Source organism: Gymnoscopelus microlampas (genome assembly GCF_963454915.1).
Source record: "Gymnoscopelus microlampas genome assembly, chromosome: 3".
NCBI classification, from domain to species: domain Eukaryota; kingdom Metazoa; phylum Chordata; class Actinopteri; order Myctophiformes; family Myctophidae; genus Gymnoscopelus; species Gymnoscopelus microlampas.
The window spans coordinates 53,181,577-53,208,565 of NC_139940.1; the positions used below are offsets into that span (position 1 = coordinate 53,181,577).

At 41.4% G+C, this 26,989-nt stretch overlaps 1 protein-coding gene across 2 annotated transcripts; it reads left to right on the plus strand.

Annotated features, from left to right (window-relative positions):
• The first annotated feature begins 48 nt into the window (after positions 1–48).
• LOC311042456 (uncharacterized protein) lies at positions 49–25,856 on the plus strand. 2 transcript variants are annotated; one of them, XM_084053197.1, is made up of 3 exons: positions 49–519; positions 24,607–24,705; positions 25,741–25,856. In XM_084053197.1, the coding sequence occupies exons 1-3, from the start codon at positions 231–233 to the stop codon at positions 25,776–25,778; spliced, it is 426 nt and encodes a 141-aa protein (XP_083909323.1). In that variant the 5' UTR covers positions 49–230; the 3' UTR covers positions 25,779–25,856. The 2 variants fall into 2 exon arrangements, 1 of the variants encoding a protein (XP_083909323.1); XR_014600513.1 differs by lacking the exons at positions 24,607–24,705; positions 25,741–25,856 and adding an exon at positions 8,070–9,345 and having other exon boundaries at positions 378–519.
• The last annotated feature ends 1,133 nt before the right edge of the window (positions 25,857–26,989 follow it).

A 26,989-nucleotide genomic window follows, 5' to 3' on the forward strand; every position in this document is an offset into this window, starting at 1 on the left:
AGCTTGCTATTGCACTGTCTATTATTTGCTGTTAGTGACTAAAGGTTGTTTAATTCCAACCGTGTTTTTTAAATTCAGCATGACCCCATATTTTTCATCCCAGTGGTAGAGTCTAAAATGTGGATGCGTGTTTGATTATTATTTTGGAACCACCTTAAGTCGGAAGTAACTAGTGCGTGACAAGCGTGTAGTGTTTATATGGTGGTGAGAAACAAACAGCGACGTGAAAAATGTCTCGTGAAGGAGGTAAAATGTGTCAAATAGAGTCTCTACGGCTGTCGATAAATGAACACCTGTCGTCGGTGGGAGAGGAGATATTGTGTGTTTTGGAAACGCAGCAAAGTGATGTTTGTCAGCTGAAGCTTAATGTCAGAGTGTTTGTGTTGGAGCGCCTCAGTGCGGCTGCAGAGTTCACGTGCAACCTCTTCCAGAGAGAGATGGCGACACTAGAAACTCTGCTGGAGCGACAAGACAAACTTCTGGACGTGATTTTACCACGAATCAAACTACACAGACCAGGTTTGTTAAGCTGCATTACAAATCAATAAGGGGAATAAACGTCATCCGATGAGAATAGCACTTTGTTGAGTTGTTGTGCTGATGCCTGGTACCGACTGCAATACATAAATATATTGGCATTGCACTGATAATTATTGTTATTAGTTTTTTGACGATATAATGGTTGACATATGAGGCGCTGACTGTAATGGTCTGGACACTTTATTCGTTTTACTTCCGTACACCGTTGCTCCGTATTGTTGATGATTCTTGTTTTTTTGTTTTGCCTTCTACTATTGCTGTACACAACGTAACTTTTTTCTTTTTCCTTACTCTTTACCTGTAACCTTAACTGCTGTGCCGCCTCGTGGCGACTGAATGTCCCCCGCGGGATAATAAAGGTATCTATCTAACTACATTACTTTTTGACCACACCACACGATGAAAACGTTCATAAATGAAGTTGGGTCTCGCCATAAGTAACAGTTACTTAGTCATATACGTACTTACGTAGTACATTTGTGTGTATTCAAATGTATGTATATTAAGTGTTGGAAGTGACGAGCAGCCGCTATACCAGCCTTGACATGTGTAACCTAGCTATACACAATAAAAGTATAACTCTTGCATTTATTGAAATATAGAAATCTGCCAGCTCCCAGACAAGCCCCAATATGTAGGCTACTTGTGTCACAAAGGGCATTTATTCCCAAGGAAAAGTTGTGATGGCCGTAATAGTAGCATAGTTATGTATTGTATGTCAGCTCTCAGACATGTACAATATGCAACTTATTACATAACTGACTGATGAATGTCATGGATTGTCCTGTCCCACTAACTTACTACACATATGGGGATTTCAGGCCAAATCTACTGGGACTCTGAACATCAGCACATGTTCTGATGTTTTGTTGACAAGCTCTCTCAAATCATCAAATATTATTTTGGCAGATAAGAGCCGTGCTGTTGACATCTCTCTCGGAAGTATAGCTTGTTCCTTGTGCAGGCGGTTGACCAAATCCATCTGGTAAAAAGCACAATATTTTAAAAATCTGTCTAGAGAATGCATTAGACTGAGAATGACTTCACCAGGCGGGAAAGTGGCTTGAAGTTCATGCCGGAACGATACCCCAACCTTCACCTCCTAAAATTGTTTTCCTCATTCATGCATTGAATGAACACATGCATTAAAATATTTTATGCCTGTACAGTATGGCGTAGAAATTACAGGCACATGATATTATGCATGATTATATATTTAAATCAAATGGTGTATGCATGGTGACACAAAAGTAAATATCAATTTAAAACTCAACAATTACGCTACTTTTCTTTGAAATAAAAAATGACAAATGTGTTAAAAAAGCTTCAATATTAATATCAACATCAACAGTTACTTTTCTTTGAAATTACAAATACAAGCACATAAAGTGCTTGATATAATATACAGAAAATAAATCAAATTGTGTATGTACCACAGATGTAGTCATCTTAACTTCAATAACAATATCAAATTCAACAAATGACTTAAGTTTGAAATTAAATTAAACATAACTAAACATAAATAAACAAACTAAAAACAAATCTATGCAATGTTATTGTCAACTGTTTCCTATCCTGCATCATTAGTACCATTGTGTTATTGTTATTGGTGCTTTTTTTTGTCTGTTCTTCTTTCCGTTTATTTGCTGATTACTTAATGTTTAAGAAGGAAGGAGGAAAAAGGGGGGGGGGGGGGGAAGGGGGCGTGAGGAGAAGAGGGGAAGCAGGGAGAAAGGAAAAGTTGTTTATATTTCTGTTTTTTTGTACTATTACTTTATTTTTTATTACTGTCTCTGCATCTGGGAAGTGCGGGAGGGTGAGCGGGTGGACGGGAGGGAAATGAGGGGTACCAATGTATTACACATATGCCTACACTTTAAGTTTACAAATGAAGTCCTCACATGGGAGGAAGAAAAAAACCTGTAAAAAAACCCAATAAACAGATATATTAAGAATAAATAAACTAACTATCCTAATAATGTGTCAGCCTGGGCCAACCACAAAAATGTTTAGAATGTTGGTGGAATTTAATTTGTCTCTGCCAGTGCTCCTCATGTCAAGTGTTTGTGGTTTGGTTGGTTGTGAGGTGTGTGTGTGTGTGTGGGGGGGGGGATCTATTTAGTGCTCAGTGATCTAATCCTGTGTAGAGCCCATCCTGTCTGGAGCCTGTCAACCTGCTCAGATTTATCGTTGGGCAGGGTTTTTATTTTATTTTTATTTTTTTATTTTGTATTGATGCAAGAACAATGGCTTCCATTATAGCATGTTAGCATGTTAACTTTCCATGAATAGAAAGCCTGCGATTTGTATTAGCTTGGATTCCCCAGCGATGATGTCAATGGTAGGCGGGTCTCAAGATAGATTGAAAATGGGTGAAGTCGTCCTTTAACCTGTGGGAATTGCTCTTGTCTAATCATGTCTTTGATTTTGTTTTGTTTGCAAAATACCATGGCAAATACCAGGACGTCCGACATGCACGTGTGTGTGCGCGCGCGCGCGAAACACACACACACACACACACACACACACACACACACACACACACACACACACACACACACACACACACACACAAATGACTGTGCATTCCATTTGAATTGCAATCCCACGCACTGGGGTGTTTAACAATGAGGCTGCAGTTAACACCTCAGTGTGAAACGTGTCCTTGCCCGTTAAGGTGGGTCCAAGTACAAAGGACTTAATATGCTGTGGAATGTGACCAATCTGGTCTCCTAAAGCACTGGTAAACGTTTTCATGTCAACGTCAGAGGCGGATTTTCTGTAGGCAAGGGGAGGCCCGGCCTTACCTGGATGAACTTGGGCCTTCTACAGCTTTGCAGAATCGACCTTAAACTTAAGTTTTCAGCCTGGCAGCTATGTGTGTATTTGCTATGTGACGTCGCCCCTTGATCAACTCAGGTCGACAGACATACATTAATAGACATCTAAGATACTTATCTATCTATGATGCATAGATGCAAAAACGTTGATCCACGCTTTTGGGTGACGAATCAATGTACAATAGTCAGTGGTGGAAAATGTACTTTTTTTTTTTACTTAAAGGTAGGGTAAGTGATATTTTTGGGTTAAAACAAAGTATTTTGTTAAAAGGTTAAAGCACTATATTCTGATAGTAATCATTGCTATAGAGTGTTTGTTCAGTAAAAGGAGTCTCCCCGTCTCTCCAGCTCTTTAATAAACAGAAAATAAATGTTTCGGTAGGTGTCAAAATCTCAACCAATCAGGAGAAAGTACCAATTTTTAAGCCTAATTTTTATAGTGTTCCAGTTCCAATTTTGCCTGCTCATTTCTTAGTGTCATCACTTCCAATTTCACTTGTTTAATCTATATCCTGATTGAGTTCTCTATCCTGATTGGATAAAATTGGAAATGAAACTGAAACGAAAATGCATTTTCTGTTTTATAAAGAGCTGGAGAGACAATGAGACTCCTTTTACTGAACAAACACGCTATAGCAATGAGCACTATCAGAATATATATAATATATAATATGCCTACTGCAATGTAGAAACACTCTGTTAAAGTCAGATCATCAAAATGTACTTGAGTAAAAGTACAAGAGTATTGGCATCAAAATAGACCTAAAGTACCAAAAGTAAAAGTACTCATTATGCTGAATGTCCTGTTTCGCAAGTTATGTATAAAATATATAAACATCTTTTGAAAATAGCAGATGCGACGCATTGTGAGCTTGTAGATCAGCCATTTTCAAATAGCCAAAGTTTAAATAGGGCTGAAGTGGTTAATATGTTTTGTAATAATAATACAAATCTACAAAGTAACTAGTAACTCAAGTTTTCAAATAAATGTAGTGGAGTAAAAAAAGTGAAATACTCCAGTAAAGTAAAGGTACCTGGTAATTGTACTAAGTTACTTAACACGACTGCTATTCACTATATCTTGCATGCACAGGCTATTGTTTTGGCTGAGGCTGTCTTACGCATATTCTCCTTTTGTGATAAGTGTCTGTCTGTCTAAATCTCCTGGAGATAGGAGGTGGATGGTCCTATTGAAGCGCTCGCACTGATCATTTCTTTGTGGGCAGTAGGGGGTGGACTTCTTGATGGAGTAAAAGTCACATAGTTGATGGATTATTGTGCTTTCAAAACTGCATAATGCACTCAAGCTAGGACACCATATTATTTTGTAGAGCCATTCCTTAGTTATCACATATGCCACTGTAGAGGCCTGCAGATCTCTGGTAGGGACAACCTGGGTAAACTTGGAAACAAAACAATGTCTTGTCATTACCAGCACTCGTTCCCTCCCATCTCGAGCAGGTTCTAGTAATGGCAAGTCAATGGCTAAGATTCCATTAGGTCTAGAAGCTAGCAAATGGCCCATAGGAGCTCAAAAATGTGGCTGTGTATTTTTTAGCAACACTGCACCTCTCACACTTTTGGCACTAGTTTTTAATAATTTTTTTCCCATACCTGGCCAATGACATCGCTGTCCAATCAGCGATGTCATGCTGCCGTGGCAGCCACGACAGCCACGACAGCCCCCTGTACCACCTCTGGCACAGGAGTCCCGGGCGACCCGGGCCAGCTACTGCGTCGCCTTGAGATGGATGCTGCCTGAACAAGGCATCTGCATTCTCTAGGTCGTCCTCAGACAAGTCCTCCATCGTTGCTTCCAGTCATCCTGGTTCTCCATACATCTGGCCAGTTTGTTGGTACTTTGCGCTCCTGCATTATTCTTGAGTACATCCACGTATGTTAGTGTGGGACGTCCTCGTGACCGATGCCCGCATAGAGTAATCAAAGACTGCCAACTCACCCACCCAGCGCTGCTCTGCAGCCTCCAATCTGTGACTTTTGCACTTGTGGCCCAGCAAGTACTCATGGAACTTGTCTGTCATAGCCCACTTTATGGCCAAGAATTTGAGTTTCATAGACAGGGGTGCACATAACTGGTGCGCAAGTGCGCATGCGACGTCAAAATGCATGCTGCTCGGCAAATCAGACGAAGGGAGGCGCTCTCGCGTACCAACAGCTGGGACCGTGGGGATAGGAATGTATACTTCCTGAAGCCACACTCACACATTCACGTTGATGCACGCGTCCGCCACATACGCGCCCCATACACACCCATACATGCACTCATCACTGATGATGAACGCATCGTGATGTGGTGCAAAATATGCCTTGAACATCCCAATCTGGCGGATGAAAGCAGTGCCTAGTGCAAACAATTGGTAACAGGAGCAGCCAGGATCGGAGTCGCCCTCTTGACGAGGCTTGGAGTTGATGTCGGGAGTGCTAATCATTCACGAGAAGCGGGGTCCCGCTGCTCCGCATCATGCAGACCATTACACAGACAAGTTATCCATGTATCCCTCTTTTATCCATCCTGCGAGACGTGTCGCGGTAAAATGTATTTATTTATTTATTTGGTGCGCACCAAGTAACATATCCAGGCGCTCCCCTGAGAACTAGACCAAAAAAGTTATGTGCACCCCTGTTCATAGAGCTGTAGTCTTTCTTTGAGGGGTGGAGGCTTCGGCTGGCATAGGCAATGGGCCTGACCCTGCCTTTCTGTTCCTGGGAAATAATCGCCCTCAGACCGTCATTACTGGCATCCACTTCTAAAATAGAAGGGAGGTTAAAATTAGTATAGGCCAATACGGATGCCATTACAAACCTTGCCTTGAGTTCTCTGAAGCCGTGTTCACACTGGGGGGGTCCAGGGATCCCTCAGAGAAATGCCCTGTCCTCAACGGTTATTCTTCACGGTCAGGTCAGTAACTACTTTATAGAGGGGAGGGCCAGCTTGGCAAACCCTCAAAAAACGTCTATAGTAGCTTGCAAAATCAAGGAACGACCTGAGATCGGACACAGTATCTTGGGTTTCCCAGTCGGCTGCAGCAGCACACTTTTTGGGATCTGTCGAGACACCTGCAGCAGAGACTACATGTCCCAAGTATTGTACCTCTTTTTGGAAGGCATGGCATTTCTCCAGCTTGGCCTTCAATCACTCCTTCTGAAAGCTATCCAAGACTAAATCCAGATAACTGAGGTGCTCATCCACTGTGGAGGAAAACACAATAAAGTCATCGAGATACAGCAGCAGAGAATTGCAGTGTTGATCGCCAGACTTCCGCTCCATCAAACGCTGAAACGTACTGGGAGCATTGCATATGCCAAACGGCATCCTTTTAAACTTAAATTGGCCAAAAAAGGTGCAGAAAGCCGTTTTGAACTTGTCCTCCCACTGATGTCCCACTGAAGTGCCAATGGCGGGACATTTTGCATTTTATTTTTAATGATGTTTTATTTAAATTAAAGTTTTGATTTAATTATGGCGGATTTGCTTCCATACTTCAACATACCTTAACAATTCCTGATTGCCTCATAGAGCTGTATCTTTCGACTTTGATGTTCCCATCCGGCCCGCACACCCCACCCTGTTTATTTTATAATTATATGTATTTATTAATATTTGATTATTATAAAATATTGTTTTATTATTTATTGATCCATTTATTTTTCTCTCTTTAAATATGTGTACTTTGCTGATTTCCGTAGTGCCAATCCTTTCTTTTAGGATACCTTTTGTATGCTTATAGGGTGAGGGGTATTGTATTTGTATGCCTATAAGTGAGTGGGGGCCAAGTCCCAAGTGGTAGGAAAAAGGGTATGGGGCCTGTATTTCGTTTTATCTTTTGTTTATTAGGGGGCCAAGAACGTAGTACGTAGGACCCCTATTCTTTTTGTTAGTTTATTTATTATTCTTCCGACGTTTTTTGCAGTTCTGGCTTAACCGTGTAGTCGTTTTTTACGAAACTCTGCAAAGGGGGGAACTATAGCAATCGTTTGAACAGGCATAAGTCATGCCTCGTTTGGCCTACAGCCATGAAACTTGCTTACACTTGTGCCTCTACTTATGAGGAACACACCTGTCACTTTGACCGTTTAGCTCCGCCCTTAGACTTTCCACTTTCCCTCGTGACGTATCAGATATTTCATATTCCATCCTGATTGGCTTCCAAAGTTTTCAGGAATGGCCTGTTTTTAACAAAATGTCTCAAGTCATGAACACAGTGTCCAATTGCCGTAAATATTTGCATGCACATTCCCACTAGGCCAAGGAAGAAATGCCACCCAATGTTTTTCAAATCGGCCTCATGGTGGCAATTGACTATATTCACACAGCGGCCATTTTGCTCTCACGTCATATTTGCGGGTGGGGAAGAATGAAATGATGCCTGGGGTGGCATTATTATTATTCCATTCCGGTTGGCTAGCAGTGGATTCCAAAGTTTGTTGGGGGTGGCCTGTTTTGCACAACATGCCAAAAATAATGAACGCACATTTACAGTACAAAACTGAGACAGTGTTCCATTTCCACGACAGTCAAAGTGTGGTGGTAAATTAGAATGGTTGCAGCCGATGACAAATGTCTTTAATAAATGAGGATACACTAATGGGTTTATTTACAGTAGAGGTTTCTCCAACGGCTACAGCTACAACTTTTCATGAATTTCTCTCATTTTATCTTTTGTCTAGACTTCCTGCATCTCCCAGTGTATAAAAAGGTTCCCCCTGAACAGCAGGAGAGGAGTCCCAGTCTGGTCCAGGGGGAACCAGAGCCTCCACAGTTTAAACGGGTACATGAGGAGCTACTTCAAAGAGAGGAGGAGGCTGCTGGGTCAACGTTTACATTAATAGCAGTGAAAGGTGAAGGTGATGATGAAAACAGAGAGACGGAACATGTAGCCAGCACCTCAACTCAACACATGAAAACACACGCTGATGTAGAGGACTGTGGAACATCACAACCAATTAGTGATGACCAGCTCTTTGCTTCACACTGTTCTGAATCTGGCACTGAACACAGTGATGAGTGGAAGGACACCAGGGAAGGTCCATCAGATTTAAACACACTGAAATCACACAAGACACAACATGCGGAAGGACAAAGATTGGCTTTGGCCACCAAGTTGTCCCAGGACCTGAAAGCATTAAAACAGAAAAAATACAACTCCATGAGGAATCGTGCAGGAGGGGAAAAAATATTTCGCTGTACAGAGTGTGGCAAAATGTTTAATCTGAAGGCAAATCTGAAGCAACACGCAAAGATTCATACAGGGCTAAAGCCCTTTACGTGTACAATTTGTGACAAAGTCTTTAGTCTAAAGGGTGGTCTAAAAACACACACAATGATTCATACAGGGGAAAAGCCCTATATGTGTACATTCTGTGGCAAAAGCTGTGGTCGCATGGGTCATTTAAAAACACACATGATGATTCATACAGGGGAAAAGCCCTATGCATGTATAGTTTGTGGCAAAAGCTTTGGTCAGTCAAATAATCTAAAAACACACATGACGATTCATACAGGAGAAAAGCCTTATATTTGTACAGTTTGTGGCAAAGGTTGTAATCACCTGAGTCATCTAAAAACACACATGAGGACTCATACTGGAGACAAACCCTATACTTGCACAGTTTGTGATGAAAGATTCACTCAAAGTCATGTTTTGAAGAGGCACATGACGACTCATACAGCAGAAAGAGACTTTACTTGTACAGTTTGTGATCAAAGATTCAGTCGAAGTGATAATCTGAAGGTGCATATGATGACTCATGCAGAGGGAAAAACCCTGTAGCTGCAGGTCAAAATGCACATCTATACAATATAGGAGAGAAGCTTGTTAGTTGAACAGTAACTCCCCCTCCCGCCTTTTTTTAAACTTTGTTTATGGTTTACTTTCAAAATGGCTACATATGTGTGACACTATCTGATATGAATCACACAATCTGTCAATATCAACATGATCATTTCAAATAAACTGTTTTTGTGTTGAATATTGTTGGGGTCATTGTGTTGTTTTTAAAAGGGTGTCATTGCTACAGGTCCTTTGTGCTATATCATTACAGAAAGGGCTGGGCGATATGACTTCAAATCAATATCACAATTATTGTACTGAACTTTTATTCCTTTTTTTTCAAAATTTAGTGTAGACAAAAAATGTACCGCTTTTTCTCCCCAATTCATCACTTTAGTGATAGCAGTTTGTCAACCTACCACACAAACGATCAGATTGACAATTTTTTTCCTGCAATTTCATTGGCAACTGTATTCTCTCGGGGTGTCTCTTCTCACCCACACAGCTGGAAAGCAGCGGGGATACCATTGTCTTTTGAATGTTGATTAGCTTTGCTTACACTTAACATTTAAATCCCACTCACACTTCACAGGTTCGCTTTATTTGACTCAGAGACAGAAAAAATCTAATATATAACTCGGAACATGTTTCCGGGAGGAAAATATTCCCATGTATACCTGGCCAGTGGCCACCCATGTTGTTAAATATGTGCAGTTCAGTCACCTTTACTTTGAAAACAAAACTCCCCTGGTAGCGACAGAGTAAACTGTTTCCTTACAGACTCACTTTTCAAAGTTAAGTTTATGGGTAAAAATGGAGTGAGTCTATATTGCCTGCTGTTTGCAGCCAGTGTGGCAGCTCTCTATGAAGAGCATAGATATGACGAGGGAAAGTGCACTCCACTTGTGTGCACTGCTTATTATGGCAATGGTAACTAAGAGATCTATGTGTCACATCTTATGAAACAGTGTGATCGCTGTAGCTGTGAGCTAGAATTATCTAGGTTTACCAATTACCTTGGTTCCTAATGTTCCATACGTGTCACCAACTATTACTTGGATAATTGTTTGTCTGATAACACATGAACAAGGCTAGCAAATGGTTACATTTACACTCCGAGTTAAAAATGGATACATGAACACTGAGGATTTTACTATGCAGCATGCAGTGTGATGAGAGAGAGGGAGAGAGTGCATTAGATGTCAGTTAAATACATTGTGGTCGAAAGTGATTTACAATGGACAGCAATGTGTATCTTTGACTGACACGAAGTATTGAAAGTATTTCTGTACACGCTTACTATGCTTCACCACGCATGGAGGCTGGGCTGTTTGCAGCAGCACGTAGACACTGCTCTCAAACGAAATACAACCGATACAGTGAGGGGTGTTGTGATTAGACATTTAGAGGTTAGGTTTAGGGGTTCAGGTTGGAGTTATTTTAACCCTTCCATTGTGTTAGGGTCATTTTTTACCCGTTTTCAAGTTTAAATAGGTAAAAAGTACACAATTAATTACCACCATTTTAGTTAATTCTGATGGTCTCTATAAAAAAAAGTGACATCTGTGGTGTTAAGGGTCAAATATGATATATGAAATGTAAGTGTGGCTCAATTCCCCCCAAATTGTCAAAATTATAGGAAATGTAATGAGTGAATTTTAACATCTTACTACTATATTTGACAAAAGCTCCGAAAGTTCGTCCGGGATTCGCAAGACAGGATCACTCCATATGCCTCCAAGTTGACTCCACATGCCTCCAACAAATAGTTGACTTTCACACACCAACAATGGATAGTGTCTGCAATTCATGCCATGCTGTCATGTTCCCTTGGGAAACATCAAAAGGTCCTGTTGGTAAGAAGTCCTTCCGTGACTGTTGCCAGTATGGAAAGATCCAACTCCAGCCATTCATGGACCCACCTCCTAAACTACAATCTATGTTTGACAGGGACTCTGTCTCTCTCCAATCCAGGCAATTCATGGACAACGTCAGGCAGTATAATGGTTTAGTATCAATGGCTTCCAAGAACGTCACTGGTAAGATAGTGGAGTTCAAAGGACAAGGACCAAAGACATTCAAGATGAGCCAGATGTACCACATTACTCTATCTGCAATCTTTCCTGACAGCACAAAGAAGCCCAAATTCTCACAAATCTTTGTCTTTGATCAAGATAATGAAATGAAGAACCGCCTTCATCAAGCAAAAGGAGACAAACTTATTATGAAAGACACATTGACCTTGATTCAAGATGAGTTAAAGACAGTCAATCGTTTAGTAAAGTCCTTTAAACCGGTGCTGACATCTTCAATGCAAACCCAATTCGGGAACTCAAAATAGTGTTCAAAGCTAAAAGCTCACAGGGGGCAAAGAAATGTCACCCTAACCCTGATGTCCCTGATGTGGTTATTGTGGCACCAGGAGATCAGATAGAGCATAGGGACATTGTACTGTACAGAACAACAATTGATGCACCTAACCACAGAGAGACTACACAGATTCATGAACTCCACCCTATGTATGACCCAGCAGCCTATCCCTTGATATTACCACATGAAGGATGAGGAGGAAATTGACTATTTAGAAGGGACGACAGTCAAAATGTTTTGGGACGATGATGAGTTTTGGACTCTGTCTGAACCAACCTCGGATTGGGCCTAGCGGCCCTGACATCTAGTTATTATTATTACAAAACATACATTAACCACTTCAGCCCTGCTCTGGCTATTTGAAAATAGCCGATCTACAAGTTCACAACGTGTTGAATCAGATCTGCTATTTTCAAAGGATTTTTTTCTTTTTTTTTTTTTTCTTTTTTACATTGTATAGGGATCGGGCGAAAGGCATGGCCAGGCCCAGACTGACGTAGTTCCGGTGGCCATCTTGGATGCTCACTATAGCAACAGCTCGTATCAACAACATTGACAGTTACTCACGACGTGTCCTGAACGCATACACTACAACAAATGTATTGGTAAAGGACAGAAGATGGACTGGGCAATGTGTGACAGAGAGATGCCATACAGAGAGAAGCTGAATGCAGACTCAAAGGCACGCTACCTGGAAAAAACGTCATTACATCTGTGCCCCAGATGTAATGACGGTGCCCAGTCAGAGTCACAATCATTCATTTCATATACTGGTTTACCTGAAAAGAACAAAGTTGTGTTGTTTAGTTGTGTAACCAAAATAAAATATAGTCATCTTGAGTACTGATTATTTATATTATTATATTGTTCATTCATTAATCATTGAGTAAGTGAACGGGACCTGAGTTGTCTCTCATAAACCAGCTTGATGTGCAAACAACATAACACTGGTGAGCAGTGCCAATAATATGATAAAGCCACCCTCCCTCGAGTGTAATATTGCGATTATACAACAGTTACCATCAAAATAAAACATATCAAAATGTATTCATAATGGGGGACATTTCTCTCTCACTCTGCGAGGGTTGTCTCAATCCTGGGGTCCTTCTGACAGACAGACAAGAGTCCCCGTTCACTCAGCCACTGTGAGCCACCCACGCTAGACAACTTTTCTCAGACTGGACACTTAGAGAAACAAAACTTAGCTGTTAGCTCAATCACATTTTTTTAATGCCAGATTTAGCTAATACGGCCGCAAACTTCCCATTTACTTTTACTCAAGTCCATTTTGAATACAGGACTTGTAAAACACTTTTTTCCCCAACAGTGAAGGCCTATTTGGTAAGTGGACAATTTTGATTTTCCTAGTTTTATTTCACAGCCACACATACGGCACAGGAAAGGAGCGCTGCTTTCATTGGATGTTCGAACCATATCTGAATAAAGTTGGTTGAATTAATTAATATTTTTTCAAATTAGGTCTGTCCGTCAGATACGGCAAATGATAAACCAGGGTTGCCAAGTCCGCTTATTATAATTATTGCTTCTAAATATCGGTAGTTGCGGGTTTCGTTTTTCCTTTTTACTTGTTTCTAAAGTGTAGTTGCTTATTTGGGCTTGTTTCCTAATAATGTCGTTTAAACCAATGGTTCTCAAACATTTTCATGTCCAGGACCCCCCAAATTAATATGTATTTGTCCTCAGACCCCCATCTCAAAGTATTTTGTGCCAGGAACCCCCATACAAGATTTGTGTTGTTAAAATGTTTGTTAAAACCTCCTAGTGGCGCTATAATAGGCCAATGTGAAAAGGGTGCCATTTCTTCTTAGGCCTTTTACGGCAAGCAGGCACTGCATTCATGATCTGAGGCATTCTGTTCCAAAAATGTGTTTTGCTAAATTAGTCCTGCTGGTGGCACTATAACAGGCCAATGTGAAAAGGGGGGCATTTATTCCTCAGCCAAGTGGGAATGTGCGTGCAAAATTTAAGGAAATTGCACGCTGCGTTCATAATTTGAGACCTTTTGTTCAAAACGGACCAATCCTGCAGACTTTGGAAGCCAATTTTAGCCAATTAGGATGGAATATGAAATATCGGACAGATCCTTCAGGATCACATCACTATTATGAGATACTGTGTACCGATTTGCGTGATTTTTGGACAGAATCTGAAGGAGCAATATCCAAAAATGTGTTTCACAAAAGTCGGCCTCCTGATGGCGCTTTAAAAATCAGATGTGAAAAATGCAGGGAGATGTTTTTCCTTGGCCTCTAGGGAGTGCGTGCGTGCAAAGTTTCACGCAGATCGGTGCAGTTGTAGTTAAAAATGCCAATCAGCCTGTTATAGCGCCACTATGAGGCTGATTTGAAAATGTTCAAGTGGCATTTTGTCCTCGGCCTAGTGGGAATGTGCGTGCAAAATGTCACGGAAAGCCCAAGCTGCGTTCATGATTTGAGGCATGTTGTTCAAAGCAAACCAGTCCTGCAAACTTTGGAAGCCACATGGCTATAGAGAGACTGTACTGATTTGCGTGATTTTTGGACAAAATAGGTAGGAGTAAGTGTTTTGCAAAAATCTGCCTCATGGTGGCGCTATGACAGGCTGATCTGAAAAATTCTCGCCAGAGGTTTTGAATTGGCATCCAGGGAGTGTGTGTGCACAGTTTAGCTGCGATAGGGCCAACGGTGTATTAGCTGGTCGCAGACAGAAGGACGGACGGACGGACGGAAGGACAGGGTGCAAAACATACTGGCCCTCATTTATCAACGCGGTGCAGCCCAAATAATGGGCGTACGGCGAGATCACCGCACCTTTCGGAATTTATCAATATATCCTGACGTGAGCTTCATCCTACGGTACGTTGTAATCTCACGTCTGGTCGGGACCAGTTGTTGACGTTGGCTGTACCCGTTTATTCCATCGTAGACCTGCGTGCGGAGCAGCATTGTCTGACAGGCATCTAGACACATAATCCACTCCTAAAAGTATATCTACACTAATAAATAATCCCTGTGAAAATATAACATTTTATAAAGTAATTTAAACAAATTGCTTTAACAGTCATTCAGATAAGATTGTAGATCTGGCTGCATTGAAAATAGCAAATCTACAAGCTCACAAGCCGACGCGTTGTGAGCTTGTAGATCTGCTATTTTCAAAAATATACTAGCGCTTTTGCGTCGGGAGTCCCACGGTCGGGACTCCCGACCATCTTTTCATTGACAGTGAGGTCTACAAACTTACAGTAGCTTGTCCTATGGTATGGAGTTATTGCGAACGCGGAAGGAAGGCGCGCCTCCGCCCAAGTGGAGCTTACTATGAAAGTCTGCTCGGCTTGTGTGTGTGTGTATCTGTCTGTGTGCAGTGCACTGCCTGGGTGCGGCCGACAGAGGGCGCCAGAGTGCAGCTACAGTCAAAACACAAACACACACACACACACACAGAGTCCGTAAATACACAATATTTTCGAGCTGCGTTCGCTTCCAGCGTTCGCGCGTCTTACTTGTGTCATAGAGAGTTATATAGGCTACAACCTGGCTGGGTTAAGGATATAAACCTGACGCTCCAATCTCTTATAACGTGGGTTGCGGCACGGGATCACTGCAGTCTGCAGACCGCCGAGTCTCATGGGGAGTATAGCCTACATGACTGCTTTAGTGTAACTTGAACGCGCACTGCTCGGTATGGGGTAAATAAATAAAAGTATTCCATTCATGGCGATGTAATTGGTATCCTAATATGTCATTCATGTAGGCTACAAGCCTACGTGACTGACAAAGATTGTACCGTAACGGATTATGAAAGACACAGTTGGGCGCGTGTGTGTGTGTGAGAGAGAGAGAGAGAGAGAGAGAGGGGCGTGTGCATGTGTGCGTGCGTGCGTGCGTGTGTGTGTGTGTGTGTGTGTGTGTGTTTGTGTGAGTGACTTGACAGGCAGCGAGGCGAGGCGAGCCAGCGAAACGCTTTCTTTGGTCGTATTCTGTTTCTTCATGTCGTAAAATCGGGGTGTTTCGAGAATATTTAAGGGTGTGTTATTTAGATGACGCTCGTTTTGGTCAGAATTTATTGAGAGGATAGCCCCTTGAGATGAAGCATCTCATTTTAGAGGGGGTCCTAAGCACATACATCACGATACATACATAGAATACTTACATAAAACATTACATACAGTACAAGTACACAATACACAATACAAACATGTACAGATACAGTTAGCTTGCTCACCCTCTCCCACCCATACCCCCATTCACCAACTCTTTCGAAGTCGAGAATACAGAGAATACAGTACTATCTCAAAGTCAGAGTTATAAACGTATGTACAAGCAGTATTAGAAGCATGAACAGGTAGTTTCGAGGTGTGAATACAGGGAAGTCCTGAAGCGGCCAAGAGAGGTAACTGATCTGAGAGAAAGAGGAAGGTTATTCCAGTCAGATGGAGCTTTGTAATGGAATGACCTTCGTCCAGCTACCGAACATTTTCTTTTGGGAACAGTAAAATAGGGATGTTGTGAATGTCTAAGCGGGTATGGTGATGTATGTGGTTCCAGAGATTGTTTCAGGTAAGAAGGACAATTAAAGTGAACACATTTAAAGAGGAATAGGTACCAGTGATGTTGCCTTCTTGCCTTAGGCTGCAGCCAATCAAGCGAACTATACAGAGAACAGTGATGTGTTCTGTATGGGCACCTCAGCACAAATCTACATAGCGAGTTGTATAATACATCGAGAGGCTTGAGATTAGTATCTGTGGTGTTCTGATATACAATGTCGGCGTAGTCTACAATGGGAAGTAGTACTTGGGAGACTATTCTTTTCCTCACTTCAAATGAGAAACAGTTGATTGAGGGATAAAGTGAGCACAAGCTGCCATATGTTTTTTTGATAGTAAGTTCAATATGAGGTTTGAAAGAGAGTTCTGGATCGATTGTGATACCGAGGTATTTAAATGATTCCACTTTTTCCAGATTGGAGCCATCGTCAAAGTTAATCAATAGGTCAGTGGAACTTGCACCACTACGTGGGTGACCAAGCAGCATGCTACAGGACTTCCTTTTATTCAGTAAGAGTTTGTTGTTTTTAAGCCATTTTTGGACCAGATTGAAGTCAGACTGTAGGAAATGTTGAATTTGGTTAATGTTTTTATCAGAAACATAAATAGCGGTATCATCAGCATAGAGCTGGACTTGGCAGTGGGAACAAATTTCTGGCAGATCATTAATAAATATAGAGAAGAGAAGTGGCCCCAATATGGAACCCTGAGGAACACCTTTCTCAACAGTTAAGAACTCTGACTGAGAGCCTTGTAGTACAACACACTGACGCCTGTTGTGAAGATAGGCACTAAACCATAGGAGAGCACTTCGGTGTAAACCAATAGAGTAGAGTTTGTCAAGGAGGAGGTAGTGGTCAACCATGTCGAACGCTTTGGAGAGATCAATAAATATTGCATCAGTAAGATGGCCTTTGTCGAAGGATAAAAGCACATCACTGGTGAATTTTAAAGTAGCTGTGGTTGTACAGTGTTGTGGTCTGAATCCTGATTGGAAGGGCGATAGAATGTTGCCAAGGTCAATGTATTTTGATAACTGTCTGAAAATAAGTTTTTCAAAAATTTTCGCAATAGTGCATATAATGGAAATTGGTCGATAATTATTTATGTCAGTTGGATCTCCAGCTTTAAAAATGGGGGTAACTCTTGCACATTTCCATATCGATGGGAATGAGGAGGTAGACAAAGATAAGTTGAACAAGTCTGCAAGGGGATACATTAATACGTGAGCAGCAAGTTTAATAAACTTGGCTTCAAGACCATCAGGACCAGCACCACAACTCTCTTTTAGTTCACATAATGGCATAGTAAACATCAGTAGGCAGAATTTTCTTAAAGGAAAAAGAACCATTATCAGCACTTAAGTTAGGGGAACCAGCTGTAACATAGGAGCCTGTGGATTGGGAACTACAGATAGAGGAGAAATGATTATTGAATGCTTGGGAAATGAGTAGAGGATCGGAAATAATGTCATTATTGATTTGTATCTGCTTTATAGTTTTTTTGTCCGTTTTATTAAGAAAAGTGTTCAGTTTTTTCCTCCAGGTTTTTTTTTGTTTTCCAAAACAAAAGTTTGGGATTATGAAAATCATGGCTAAAACTATTTTTGTAGTAATTGGATTTTGCATTCCTTGTTTGAGTCTTTGATGAGTTCCTCAGATATCTATAATGTTCCCAATCCCCAGGGTCTTTCGTTGTTCGGTATTTCACCCAGGCTTTGTCCCTTTCTTTAAATAGACTGAGCTGATCCACGGTAAATGTCTACCTTTCACTCTAATTGTTTTGGTGGGGGCGTGAGCATCAATTACCTTGGTGACTTCTGAGTGGAAAAAATCCCATGCATCCTCAACAGAAGGAATTAGCTGGAATCTGTTCCAATTTATACCAATTAGGTCTTGAATAAAATTATCCGCATTAATGTTTTTACTTTGTCTCAGCGTTATATATTTTGGTGGAGAGCTTGGGATTTTAATTTTCCAAACACAAAATAAATAAACAGAATGGTCACTAAAACAATCAGACATGACACCAGATTTAGTGATCCGCCCAGGATTAGTTTTCAGCCGTGACATTTATCAACTCTGGGACCCAATGTACGCTCGGATCAGCTGTGTAGGATGCGTTGATAAATGTGACTTCGCCGTTGGTGTACGGCCGAATATATGGAAAAATATACGCCGGTTTATACGCTGCGTTGATAAATGAGGGCCACTCTCTTGCCATGCTTTTCGGCCGGGCGGAGACACTGATGTGCGTCACAGCTGCTTCAGTGGCAGTCACGCACCTCCTCCACCAGGGGGCAGAAAAACATTGAGCTTGCAGTTTGAATCCTTTATTGCGCATGCTCATACCACGTTGACCCGGAAGAAGTTGCGTGCAGTTTTTCATGGCGGTGACTGGTGAGGAACAAAGAGTGCAGTGAAAAATGTCTCTTAAACAAGATCAAATGTGTCATAAAGGAGGTAAAATGTGTCAAATAGAGTCTCTACGGCTGTCGATAAATGAACACCTGACGTCGGTGGGAGAGGAGATATTGTGTGTTTTGGAAACGCAGCAAAGTTATGTTTGCCAGCTGAAGTTTAATGTCAGAGTGTTTGTGTTGGAGCGCCTCAGTGCGGCTGCAGAGTTCATGTGCAACCTCTTCCAGAGAGAGATAGAGACACTAGAAACTCGGCTGGAGAGACGAGACAAACTTCTGGACGTCATTTTACAGCCACAAATCAAACTACACAGAGCAGGTTTGTTGAATGCTTCATTGCAAACACATTTGACCAGTTTTAAGCCGTGAGTAGCTTCATAGCTTCAGCTTTTCAAGCATTAACTAGTAGCTTGTCTATAATTAAGTAGCTATAAGCTAGTAGCTTAAACCATTTGAACCCAAGCATCCATATTCCAATATATTTGCACATTAGCCCAAAAATAGCAGATCTACAAGCTAACACAATGACATGTTATGTATGAGATTGTAGATCCGTAAAAAAAAGCTTTTAGTGTAGAGGGGGAAAAAGCAGTCCAAATACAGAGAAAACTCAGGTCCAATTACTAAGTCTAAAGGGTTGAAGTGGTTAACAAAACGGTATTCATCCGAAGGCTTCCATTCATCCATCTTTCCTTCCTTCCTCACTAAAACAGATAAAATAGATGGAAAATAATGTATAATTGTAATTTAAATGTATAATTGTAACACCGGATTTCCGGTGCCCTCTCTATTATTTAAGTCTATGACCGCACTCCCTTGAGTCCTTGCCGGTGCGCATGCCAAGTTTGAAGTTGGCCGTATTTTGCGCATTACCATGTATGGGCATAGTGGTCAAATTTGTGGCTCTGGACAACTGGATATCCATCATGCCTATATATGGGCTGTCACAGTCAGCATGACACACACCATATTTGGATGTAGCTGCAGTGGAAAATCTATTCATGATTATCTCTGAGTCATAGTGATGGGGGCTGCAGCCAATCTCAAGTGCAGTGCGTATAAAATATATATGTATATATTCTTTAGATTGATGACATTTTAACAAAGGCCACTGGGAAGTTGGAAGTGTTTTCAGACTGTTCAATTGACTCACAAGTCCATTTGATTTACATGAGAAAAGACAGTAAAAGTTACCCCAAAAAATGTTGTTGATGGCCTTCGGGGTGAGATCTTCATAAAAACTTTATAAGTGAGCCTACTCAAATAGAAATGGTTGATAGCCCTCGGGGTGAGATCTTTATAACACGGTTACAAGTGAGCCTACGTAAATCAGAATATTTCCTGTCTCTTCGATATGTTTCATGTGATATGTTTGATATCTAGCTATATTAATTAATATAGAAATATTTAGGAAAATATTAATATCCAATCAGGGTGAAGTGTTGACAATTTATTGAGGAAGATTTGAGCAGAGAAATAGTCAGGCCTTCTGGCCTGACCAACAGCCTCTCGGGGCAGAAGACTCCTGAGGTGTCATATGGGACACCTCTTATACTCAGAGTCGTTATCTTAGCCCTATAAAGTGTATATTAGTCTATAAAAAGTACTAATTACAAATAAATGTAAATGAGCATTAATTAAATGTTGTCAAAATATTCCCTGCAGCAGAATCAGCACCGTGGACAGCATGACGCACCACGGTTTAACTTTCATTACAATATTATGCCATGTTTTGTTGCATTGACGAAATTTTAGAAAATAACACAATAATGCAATCAGCTTTTTGTTGTCTTCATTTTTATTTTGGGGATTACGTTACCCTCAAAACACAATATGGAATATTTGTGAATTGCAGGAAAAAAAGTTGACTTTAGAGTTGTAAAGTGCGCATTGTAATTTCAGTCCTCCCGTCACGTCCCGTGTTAGTGCAAATTAATAAAATTAACCGCAGCCTGGCTGCTTTGATAACAAATAAAACATAGCAGCCTAATGGCTTTAAAAAAAAAGTGTGTGGTAATCTTCTTGTCTTTTTCCCCTCTCGGCAACAGACACGCACAGTAGTACAGCACAGTACAGCAATCCTCGGACCTGAGCAATAAAACACAATAATATTCGCTAAGCATCATTCCAATGTCCAATCACTGATGAAAAAAAATCACTTGATTAAACGGCTACTTTGTTACTAAATATGCGCCTGTGAAAAAGTTGTGTTCTTACCCGTTTAATGTGACTTCTGTCACTGGAGAGCTTCTCAACATTGGGCATGTAAGACGTAACTTTAATCTTCAAACAGGACTGGAGGCTCTTGTCTGTGAAGCAGGTGCGGTATTTGGATTTTATGTAGTTCATGTTTGAGAAAATCTGCTCGCACAGGTACGTTGATCCAAAGATGGATAATACTCCAAAAGCATATTTCTTCATGTTCACAAAACTGTCGGGAAGAGCATTCCATGTTTCAAACACAAGTTTGTCGGGTTTTGGGAGGTTTTCAATGTCGCTCCATTTATGGCTTTGGGCGAGAGTGGCTTTCTGACAAGCGACGTCTTACAGCTTGGCTGTCAGACTTTTGAACTTAGACACCCATAAATCTTTGTCAGATATATCGGCCAGTTCCATTTCAAGGTCTGTTTGATTTACTCCTGGGAACGCGGTCATGTTCAACAGGGACGGGTCAATCTCCAGTGGTTTGACAGGGAAGGATAGTGTTGTTGTCCTTTCTGAACTTGCTAAATCTTTCCCCAAATGCAGTTTGCATATTGATGATCGCACTTTTGAAATCATCGCTATTGATTGTGTGATCGTGGGTCTCTATGAACTCTCTCATGGAGGGGAAGTGAGAGAGCGTGCCTCTCAGTACATCTCTGGCGAACACAGTCAACTTGCGCTCGAATGATAAAACAACCTCCAGCATTTGCCGCGCGGTGCTTCCCTGTCCCTGGAGACTTTTGTTCAGCCTGTTTAGGTGACTTGTCATGTCAACCATAAAGTGCAACTTTTCGAGCCACTCTGCATCTTCTAGTTGCGGGTAGTTCAGGTCTTTGCTTTTCAGGAAGGTTTTCACGTGTTCTAAACAAGCCACAAAGCGTTGCAGAACCTCACCCCTGAACAGCCACCGGACTTTGTTGTGTAGCAGGAGATCCGAATATTCGCTGTCGACTTCATCTAGCAATGCACGGAACTGACGGTGATTTAAGGCCTTTGCAATTATCTTGTTCACCATCTGGATGACAAGGTTCATCACCTTTATAGCTACACTCCTTTGGGAATGTTTGTGCACACAGTGCTTCTTGGTGCAAGATGCAGTGAAAAGTAAGCAGCTTTCGATCAAACACCTTCTGTAGTAAAGTAACAAAACCCTTCTGTGACCCTCTCATACTAGGTGCCCTGTCTGTAGCCACTGAAGCCAGGTGGCTGGTGTTTATTTCATTGTCTCACATTGTCTGCCAGAGTTTATTCATAATGTACTCACCCACTGCCAGCATTTTTTATCATTTTTTATCGAAAAAATGTGAATTACTTGTCCGTTTATTTTCTAACATTGAAGTGAATGGGTTTTTTTTTTTTTTATTATTTTATATCTCCTAATTCGTTGTGAATAACGAAAAGAAATTAATACCCAAAAATTAGAGAAACATTTTAGAAATTCAAAAACAACATTAAAAAAAGTGGATAATTCTCCCCTTTGGCGGTTAACACCATTGACTGAAAAGGGGAGAATTCTCCCCTTTGGCAGTAGACCTGTTAAACACTTCATAACAGCCTCACAGACGTCCTTCCCCTGTGTTTGGCCTTCCAGTGGTATCAAGCGATTATTTCTTCTTGTGGCCCATCAGAGTTCACATACCTGCATAATAGCGCTGTTTGTTCAATATCGATCACATCACAGGACTCATCACAGGCAATTGAGTATGCAGCAGCTGAATTGATGTCCTTGATTTGCTGACTGGTGATGTTGTTTGCCATTTTTATGGCCCTGTCTTTGACTGTCTTTGCGGAGAGGGGCATGTCTTTAATTTTCTGTATTATCTCAGGTTTGTTTTTTAAGTCAGAGAAGAGGTGCTCTGACATTTTGATGAATGAATCCTTCATGTAGTCACTGTTTGTGATCGGCTTTCCGCGCTTTATTATCTCCCGAGTTGCAACAAAACTAGCAGCAGTAGTGGAGTTTTTAGATGCGATCCACTTTTTAAATTTACATCTGGCCTCTTCTGCTGACTTTAGCAGGGCTGCAATTGCACTTTTTCTCTCATTCCCAGCTGGGTGCTCATTTGCAAAATGACTATGCCTTCCCTGGAAATGTCGTTCAACATTACTTTTTTTGTTATTTGATTTAATTTCATTGCAGAGAAAACATGCAGGTAATCCATCTGCACTGGCAATGAAAGCATATGCCTCTGTCCACGAACTGTTAAATCCTCTGTTTTCCTCAGCTATTTTTCTTTTCTTCCCTTTGGAATCCATAGCGCTGCAGCCCGGGGAACCACACACAGACCCACCGGTTTGTTTACATGCCTGGCTGGCGCCACGCCGAAACGTGTGTCGCAGGCTATGACGTAATTCTTCGTTGACAGATATGTTGAAACTTAATATTTATTCTACACATTTTTACAACATTGGAAAACGTAAGAATGTTTGTGTCACGTTTGGCCTCATACAGCAACCATAAATATCTTTTAAAAAAATGATAAAATTAATTTAATAAATATATTTTTTAAATTTTGGTAAAGCTTCAGTGAGCCACTAGGGAGGGGTTAAAGAGCCGCATGCGGCTCCAGAGCCGCGGGTTGCCGACCCCTGTCCTAAGTGGTAATTTAGGGATATTTGTTATACCAAGTGACAGTACACAAATGCCGACTGGTTAACTCATTCACTGCCAGAGTAAATACATAAATAAATCACCCACGGTCAGCTATTTTTGTTCTTTTTACCTTTTCAACTGGTCACAAACAGTATCAGTGGCCGTCCCCCAGAGGGAAAAAAATTCACCCGCGACGGTGCCTTGTTGCAGCACGCAGAAAACAGCATATTCTGTCAACAATGCACGTCTTTCCCACCTCCCCAACTGGCCACAGAACATTTATCCATTATGATCGCTCGTCAGACCGTTTGTAAACACAAAGGGGATCACTGTTTGTCGTCCAAAGAAAAAAACATATAACCTGGACCGTCCCTCCCTTTGTCAGAGCACGTTGAAAATACTATGTCTCGGCGAATGCAGGGAAACAAAAGTCAACTCAAGATACAGTACAGCTGTTTCCAGGAAACCGCTAAACAGGAAGTGGACGGAGGTCTGTAGCCACTGAAGCCAGGTGGCTGGTGTTTATTTCATTGTCTCACATTGTCTGCCAGGCGGAAATCTGTGAGTAGAAAGTGAAAGTGGTCACTTGGGTGCTAGAAAACAGCACAATCTTTTATAAAACCACAAAAAAAATATTCTCGTTGATTCTCGTCCTTGGAGGTGTGGGCGTTTGGACAAAGTCTCGTAAATTCTCTTCCTTGGCAGTAAATGAATTAAGTTAAAAGCGTCCATAGTAAGACGTACAGTAGTGATGTGCGGGTCGGGTTTTTACATGACCCGCCCCGCCACGGAACCCAACCCACCTCAACCCGCCCCGCAAACCCATATATAAATCTATGGCTCAACCCGCCCGCGACCCGCGGTAAAACAAAAATGTCGGTAAAATCATGAAGTAAAATATCTTCAAGTATACACCCCAAGTGTATTCAAACTGTTTTATTGTTATTATTCTTATTCTTATTAGGAATAAAGACAAAACAAGAACATGTGATTTTTATTTATTTTTGCGTGTGAGAGCGGCTGACCCGCTCACCCGCAGCCCGCATAATTGCCTCTGAAATCCTGACTCGACCCACCCGCGCCACAGGTTGACCCGCGGGTTACGGGTCGGCCCGCTCATCACTAACGTACAGGCTTAGTAGAAATAGACTGTGAAAAGACCCTGCTGTGAAGCTAACACTAGCTATGGTCCAAATACAAGTAGATACATAAAGAAATGATTTAGAACAGATTGGCATTCTAAAATATCTATTACAGTTACATCAAAGTCCTTATTATATTATATTCCTTCCTTCCAGACCAGTGTGTGGAGTCCAGCCTGCAGGCTAAGATGAGTTCTCCAGAACCAGCCAGGACCGTTTCTGTTAAACAGGAACCTGAAGACCACCTGGACACCAGTAAGTTTCATTCTCTTGCTTTATTAATTATTCTATTCTGTTATGTTGTCAGACTATCTCCTTATCGACATTTCAGTAATATCATAAAACTCAATTCAACTTTAATTTTGACAAAGTAGCAGACCACAGTCACAGAATCTCTGGTACTGAAGGGCCTGTGAACTGGGGACCACCATCCGACTAAGAATCAGCAACAAAATTTCGGGAGACGAATAAAATTCAATAAAAGAGAGATCACGCTCATTTGATACAATGCGGCATTTATTATAAACAATGAACAGAATTTGGGGATTAGACTCCATTTGCATTTAATTAAGCAGAGTTAGGAATAGGAGAGAAAGCCCCCATGGAGTCTAGACGCTGGTGGTGGCAGTGTAGAAGAAACGACCTCCCTTCGGCTCTTGGGCAGCGCAGGTGGAGCTGGGGATGGAGGTGGGTTGCTTGGTCGCCGACTGGAAGGAGAGTGACATGTCAGAGGCAGTAGTATTTGATAAACGGAGCCCAATCGCCGATTGGCTGGCTGTCGATAGGGAGTAGCACCCGATTGGTTAGCGGCACTCACGTGGAATTGTGAATGGAAAGATTCTGACAGCGTGGGAACAGGAGTGACGTAGCTAATGGGAGGAGCTACGAACGTGGAGCTACAGATCTTCTTTATTGAATTTGCGCTTAGAGCTACATTTCAATAAAAGAGAGATCACGCTCATTTGATACAATGCGGAATTTATTATAAACAATGAACAGAATTTGGCGATTAGACTCCATTTGCATTTAATTAAGCAGAGTTAGGAATAGGAGAGAAAGCCCCAAAAGAAAAGAGTTAAAGGAGACACACCATGAATTTCACTTTTTTTTATTTTTTTTTGTATTTTTTTGGCTCCCCAGTGTCTCTTGTACCCCAAAAAATATTTTCTTTTAACATTCAGTCATTCATTCTCATTTCAGAGATTTTCAGAATGGGCGTGTCTGAACAGGCCATCTCAGAATGGCAAGTTTGCTTACCTCACCAAACTTTCTGCCCATGTATTTTGACAGACAGAATTGCTCAGTACCGCAGTACAGCACCCCCCTAGCCAACTGGACGTTTTGGTATTGCAGCTGAAAGTGCTTTATAAGCCTGAGAGAATTGACTTGGGATGAGTATATCTGAGTGTTGATTTAGGCTCAAACCTTTTGAAAATGGTTTGAGGGACATACACCATATGATATTAAATATCAAATATTTTGTTTTAATTCATGGTGTGTCTCCTTTAAGTTAAAGGAAACACCGTGGAGCCAGAACAAATGAGCGAGTGATGGGCTGGAGGAGCCCGAGACATGAGAAGACGGTTAGCGATGAAAAGAACGAGGCAGATGGCATGCAATGGCAGATAAGGCCAGCGGAAATTTAGCCAGCAATGGAAGGCTAAGGAGATGCGAGGCCATCGAAGGCTCATAGACTGACGAGTGGAGTCAGTAAAAATGCAGCCAGTGATGGAGGCTTCGGGGATGCGAGAGCATTGAAATGACAATTAGAGATGAATAAGAAATTAGCCAGCGATGGAAGGCTAAGGAGATGCGTGGCCATCGAAGGCTCATAGACTGACCCTTTAAGTCAGACGAAATTTAGCCAGCAATGGAAGGCTAAAGCTACTGAAAATAGCATAGGACGCCCTAGCTGCAATGGCAGGTGTAATGATAATGCCGAGGCTGCCAGGTGTGGACATAGAAAGCAAAGCAATTTGTTTTTCTTTACTTCACATAACCAAATGGACCCTTGGCTTAGCGCGAAAGACCCCCCCTTTCCTTTCAGAGGGAACACAGATCTCCTAAGGATGCATGCTTTGAGATAAGGAGAAACCTTTATTGCTCAATGGAATGTCGTCAGAGACACACGTCCTACTTGGGTCTCTCTCTCTCTCTCTCTCTGTCCGGCATCCTTTAAGAGATAAGAATGAAACCGGAGACTTTTATGACATGTAAGCATGTCTTGCTTTTCTGCCCCAATATCACACACGCAGACTCACTGAACAAGACCATGAGCAACAAGAACTTTGAATAAATTGGCTTATGTATTATGTTCTGTGACTTCAAATATATATATTTATTGTCCTGTATTATGACTACAACAATAATATGGTGTTTTAAATGTGATGCTTTCCTTGTTAATTACACATTGATGCTTATCCTGCTTTCTATTTGACATAAAGCCTTCACGTCTAGTACCTAGACTATTCTAAATTCATTGTGATTCCAAATATCCCGCCAAATGTATTCATAGAAGGTCCACAAGATAGTTAGCAGA

What these genes read in the sequence shown, in the direction of transcription:
- LOC311042456 (XM_084053197.1), top strand. Translation starts at nt 231, where the DNA reads ATGTCTCGTGAAGGAGGTAAAATGTGTCAAATAGAGTCTCTACGGCTG. An exon ending in AATCAAACTACACAGACCAG is followed by an intron (nt 520 to 24,606) that starts GTTTGTTAAGCT and finishes CCTTCCTTCCAG; the next exon opens with ACCAGTGTGTGGAGTCCAGC. An exon ending in TGAAGACCACCTGGACACCA is followed by an intron (nt 24,706 to 25,740) that starts GTAAGTTTCATT and finishes GTATTTTGACAG; the next exon opens with ACAGAATTGCTCAGTACCGC.